Here is a 6,213-nt window from a genome sequence, read left to right on the forward strand (position 1 = left end):
ACGCGATGTCACATTGATCTCAAATTTCGCCATCAATGATCTACATTATCAGTTTCAGTATGTATGTCATGGGTGAACGGCCGTAAGGTCGTCATGCACATGCAGTCGTCATAGTTACCATCAGAGGGATGTCATTCCGGAAACGCTATCGACAGCATGAACAGATACAACACAATCATTGCCAAAGTCACAACAGATGTTCTTATCCATTAACAGAATCATAATCGACACGTCATGATATCTGTATCTATATATAGCAAGTATAACCGCCGTTCGGCGTAACACACCAGCTCCGCAGGCACGCGGCGCGGTAGCAGCTGGTTATATTACACTGAAAGACCCGTCACACCTTACACATCTATCTGCAAGCGTTCTTTGAAACTACCCAGATGCCCCTACTGTGCTTGGTGATAACAAATTCCCCTGTACGATAGTTCTAGATGTGGTAAGTTGTGATCTTTAAAAGATCCGTGACGAACCATTCTTACCCAAGGACTTTGTAAGAGGAACCTGCCGTCGATGACCACTGACGGAATCATCAGCGTCAAGAGGTCCTCACTCGGAAGCCTGTCAGGAGCAAACGATATTTCTAAACCATTATATCAGGTTGGAAAATTGCTACATAACAAGGTTGTTTACTGATAACCAGGAACTATCAATATACAATAAACAGACAAAGCTTAAGTTTCTGTGACTGTTTGTCACCTTACTCAGGGCAATGCTGATTGGTCATAATCCATACTGCAGCTAGGTGTCGCTGTCAACAATGCGGTCTCAAACGTCAAGTATTACCCTATATGCGGCCCCTTAAGCTAAGGGAACAACCCGCCGTACGTGCAAATACGTGCTGTGTACGTGCCACAACGTGGGCAATCTTTTGGGATCCGTACGTGGTAAGTACCGCCTCCGTACGAACTCGAAGGGAATTCGACGGATTTTGGAGCACGCAGACACGCCGTAGAACTTTACGTGCATGCAAAACTTTGTGTGCGGATTCGCCCCCCGTACGTGCCAGTACGGGCGACGCGCCTGCCCTGTACAGCCTGAACGTTTTCAGAAATACGTGGCGGACGTGGCCTACCAAAATAACGTACGGACAAATTGCAGGTACGGCGGGTTGTGCCCTTAGCTTAACGTAAAGCATTGTCGCATACAAGGATACCTGTTATCGTATACACAAACTTAGATATTGTCCACTGCAATTACTAAAGAAGTTACACAATTATTAGTCACTTCTTAAGAATGTGGTCCCAGCCGTGTCTGAATCTATATTATCCCTTCAGCATTGTTCATGACTGGAATAGATTTTCATTGTACATACATGTAGATCCTGGTTGTGAATACAAAAACTTCCTTTCCCAATAATTCTTAACACCCGTGTTAACAAAATGCAAGAACAAACATAGCCCTTTTTGACACACTACAGCGCAAGCAAAAATATATCCTGTAAAGCCCATCTGTAGTCTTGACAAACTCTTCGAGTCTATTTCGTTGCAATTACTCTGATATAAAAATTTACACTGTGACAGAAAATTTAGCTTCCAAGTCAAGTATTATTCAAGATCTGGATCAACGTTCAACGTTGAAGTGTAATTTTTAACACAAAGAATTGACATCCTCAAATTTTCGACTAATCATTGGCGGCATGGCCAAATAAGTACATGAGCAATCCTCTAATGATTTTGTGACGTCACGTTATGCACATAGAGCATGTGACTTGTCGAGCAGTGAATCATAAGTTTCAGAGAGTCTGTAGTGCCCCCCGTCTCTGTTGAGAATGACATCTAGCAGCGCAGATGAACCTTCAGTTATCATTTGTTCATGATGTACAGAATTGTACATACCCCCTCAGACAACTCATCATGTCATCGTAGGAGTCCGTGCTGCAGTTCAAGCTGACAGCGAGGTTTTGTGTTTGTGTGATGTCGCCTTTCTGTGCGACTGGAACTCCCGCCACGCCGCTCTGAGAGATGGCCCGGTGGAACAGTCCCGTTGCCATGGAAGACATGACGAGCAGGGAGACAGAGTAGCCTCCAGCTGACTCTCCAAATATGGTGACTCTGTCGGGATCTCCTCCGAAGTTCCGGATGTTCGCCTGAACCCACTCGAGGGCCTTTATCTTCATGTATTATAGGACATATCATTCATAATCAAAGTCAGTCGTACAATATAGTGGATGCTGTCTGGTAAAATATGAATACAATAAGTAAATAGTGAACAAAGAAATTATTAGAGTTTAGCTTGAATGTTCATCTGTGTTGGTAGAAGTCATTATCAAACTAGTTAAACTCTGTAATATCCAACACCAAAATTGGACTCACCCAAATTTTCGACTGAACACCATAAGTCTCTGTCAAGGAATGAACAATCCACTACTGTCGTGACGTCACGTTATGCAGATAGAACACGTGACTCAGTAAGCAGTGGATCATACGTTGCAGGAAGTCTATGGGGTTCAGTCGAAAATCCGGGTGAGTCCAATTTTTGTGTTGGAAATTACAGTTTAACTAGTTTAATAATCATTAAAGCTGGCAGACACATGAGAGGGGGAGAGAAATGGGGAGAGAGAGGTAGAGACAGAAAGACAGGCACACAAATAGATAGGAATTCAAGCAAGCCAAACAATGCTTTTATTGGGAGAAAATAATCTAACCGCATCCAGAAGCCCAAAGTTGCCGGGTGCGTCATCGTCCCGGGTCGGCAGGAAGCCCAGGTTACCCAGCCGGTAGTTGATGGTTACCATGACGACGTTATGGAGTGACGTGGGGATCTCAGCTGGGTAGGTTGTACCACTGCCACCCATCCAACCTCCACCAGGGATCCACACCATCACCTGAAACAAACGGGACATACATACATCCATTGTAGTTCCACATAGATACGAATGGGTGGTCGCATAGCGTCATATGGTGGCATGAAATAAGCAAGGTCGAAACAATAAGAAAAGTCATGAAGCTAAAAGTACTTTGCAAAAAATCCAGTTTCCCTTGCCAATATAAACTTCAGTTGTAACAATTCTAATGGACATCAGGGCATACTTTTATCATTGTATTAAAGGTAAAGATATCTCACAGGCAGGTTTGCAGTAGCGGATACGTCTGGAGTGTACACGTTCAGGAACAGGCAGTCCTCGCTGATGGCGATACCGCCGGATCCCATGACCTCGATGTGGATCGGACCAGGCAGGGGAAACTCGTACTGTGGACATCTGGAGCCGAACTCTGTGACGTCACGGATACCTGTCCAGCGGCTCGGGTCCTGGGGAGGGCGCCACCTAGCGGTGGCAAGAGGAACGTACAACAGAAAACCCTAGGCCTTTTGTACGTCTTTTAAACACTGCGCGATGTCACTCTCACAGTAAATTCAACAGATCATTTATTTATTGCCCTCGCCAAGAAGGTTATGTTTTCGACGCCGTGACTTTTATAGTTTGGACAATAGAGAAGATGTTCAGATGGTATGATTTATGCAGTAGTATTATTGCGGACCTTTACTTTCAAAATCAATAAGAAATATTTATGTTACGACACTCGAAAAGGTTATTGTTATCATTTGGCAACGTCATGAGGTCGTGAAGTTCATCGATTCGTGTTGGTGCTCTTCGCTGCGTATTGATATGCTTATTTATTTATTCATTTATTTATTAGGATTCTCCATATATGGAGGGTATGTTCTTTCCTTCCTCCACCTAGCACCCACCTGAGGTGCCCCACAGGCGGAGCGGCGTAAGGAATCCCCTTGAAGGTGAAGACGCGGTCAAAGACGGCATTTCCGACAACAGAGGAGGTCAGGAACTCTGAACCTCTCACGTCGCCATGAGTGGTGGAGACGACAACGGCATCTGGAAAGTTGTGTACCCATATAACGTTACATATGCATCGTTAACTTTTCTCGTCAAAAAGAATAGCCAGTGAGTAGTCAGTGAGTACCATCCTGGCTCAATCCTTTTGCTTGCTAACCACGGCAAGTGAAAGTATTGAACCAGAGGTCACTACGGAGGATGGTACTCACTGACTACTCAGGCTATCCTTTTTGACGAGAAAAGATAACGATGTAACGTTACAAAATGGCTACTAAAAGGACGCTCAAAGCTGTAGAATGTCCAGTTTATCACCACCAGATTATGTTTCCCGCGTAACGGTAGCATGCCCGTAGCCAGGGGGGGTTCGGGGGGTTCGGAAGAACCCCCCCACACGCTCAAAGGTCCGCTTTTTCACACTCAAAGGTCCACTTTTTCACACCCAAAGGTCCACTATTTCTTGTCCAAGATTTTTTTTCAAAGACATGACTGATTTGCATTTTTCACTGATCGACATTTCATTCAATCTTAGTGATTCTATCAGCAAAATTTGCCCTAGAAAGTGCAGGAAATGGCTTTACAGAGGGTCCAGATTTCAAAATTTACCTGGACCTCCATTGCGATATCTCGCACCATTGGTGTCGGACTTGGTGAAAATATTTCGGGGGAGTCGGCCTCAAAGACTTATGCCAAAAGCCTTCTGTATTTTAATAGAAATCCCATTACAGTAAACTTAGCCAGTGAATTTTGCCCGTCAAAATGCAGGAAATGGCGTGTTAGAGGGTCAAGATTTCAATTTTTTCCGGGGGAGCATGCCCCCGAACCCCCCTAGGAAGCTCACGCCTTCGGCGTGAGTCTCGCGCCTGCGGCGCTCGATGGTCCCATAAATACTATAAAGAACCCCCCCAACCAAAATCCTGGCTACGGGCATGGGTAGGAGCTTTGAAATGCCCTTTTTTTGGCTTTACGCCATGATGCCACCTATTACACGGATGACATCTCATAGAATACCAAAATTAATTTCAATGTCAAAGAAGAAAATCTGAAACAACCAAACTACAGAGTCTATTGTTCTATATAGAACTATTACTATATAGCATCAAGGGTCATGAATATTTTTAGAAAGTCAGTTCCACAGCAATCTGCTAGGTGGGTTCGAGCATACACATACAGTATTCCCTCGTCATATCTGTCACTTATAGATCAACACGGCAGCACACACAAAGGATGCAAAACCAGGACGTCCTGTTGCAGTACCCAGGTGAACCACCAGAGGACCCCAAAACACATTAAAATTACAGGGTTCACAACACCCATGAACCAAATGTCCTCGCAATCCATCTAGGGGTTCTGAAAGACCCCGGTTTCTTATCCTGGACCCAGCAGTTGACCCCCACCCCCACCGGACTACATAAACAACCTAGTCTGTCTGGTAGCCAGAAACAATGGTGGGAACAAATGATCACAGATTAGCGTAAGATTCAAATATTTGTCTGTACTCATTTCAGACCATATAGAATGACCCAGATAATCGGAAGAGTGTTACAAAGTCCAAAATGGTTCAGTCATACAGTTTGAGTTACCTCCTCGCATGATCAAGACAATGCTATCTGTAAATTTCAGTCTTCGTAAAATACTAATAAACCTTGTTCAAATTTCAACTTACATTACTAAATCAGCCCTGTCAAAGTTCATTAGTATCAACGTGTCTACTGGTATCTAAATTTCCAACTTGAAAATGTCTAGTTCATAGCTGAATCGGCCTTGTTTGGCCCAGGTCCAATTCAAACCGGGGCCCGACCGGGATGTTTAAGGAAACGAAAAATTTACCAAGGAATATCATTACGCTCATGACTAATTTTGTTTACGTTCTCTTTGTTTTGTTGCCTTTTTTTATCATATTACTCGTTTCCGAAAGGTACCCGACCGGACCCCGGATTGGGAATTGAGACCTAAGCCTTAGTTTTGTGTGTATGAAAATTGCCTCACCTGATTTACGCGGAAGAACCAGCAGAATCACCACCGTACAGACGACAAACGGACGGAGACCCCGAGCGCCGGCCATGGTGACTAGAATAAATGTCTGTTGGTATTGCACAAAAACAACACGACCTGTGCCCCAGTTGACAACAGGAACTAACTGACTCATTTGCATCAACTGTGTATTGGCTTTGTTTCCTATGGACATCCAAGATTGTCTTCAGCTTGACTTTGCTTTGCCTTTTGTTTTCTATTGGAATCCAAATTGTCCTCAGCCTAAATTGTCTGACAATACAACCTTTTCTATTGGACATCCAAAAATCTCTTCATTTATAGTTAGGGTATAACGAAAACTGGTGGATGCCGGTTGAAACGTCTGACCAAGGACCGTTTCACAAACCCTATACAGTTGCTTGAGTAACTCACTGACTTTT

At 44.0% G+C, this 6,213-nt stretch overlaps 1 protein-coding gene across 1 annotated transcript; it reads right to left on the reverse strand.

Moving 5' to 3' along the window:
- Positions 1–1,804: 1,804 nt before the first annotated feature.
- Positions 1,805–5,879, reverse strand: LOC118418960 (liver carboxylesterase 1-like). Its single transcript, XM_035825116.1, has 5 exons — positions 5,789–5,879; positions 3,700–3,841; positions 3,073–3,274; positions 2,654–2,833; positions 1,805–2,119 (listed from the first exon to the last, which is right to left on the reverse strand). The coding sequence occupies exons 1-5, from the start codon at positions 5,862–5,864 to the stop codon at positions 1,820–1,822; spliced, it is 900 nt and encodes a 299-aa protein (XP_035681009.1). The 5' UTR covers positions 5,865–5,879; the 3' UTR covers positions 1,805–1,819.
- Positions 5,880–6,213: the final 334 nt, after the last annotated feature.

The sequence above is a fragment of the Branchiostoma floridae genome, chromosome 7 (genome assembly GCF_000003815.2).
Source record: "Branchiostoma floridae strain S238N-H82 chromosome 7, Bfl_VNyyK, whole genome shotgun sequence".
Taxonomy (NCBI): Eukaryota; Metazoa; Chordata; class Leptocardii; order Amphioxiformes; family Branchiostomatidae; genus Branchiostoma; species Branchiostoma floridae.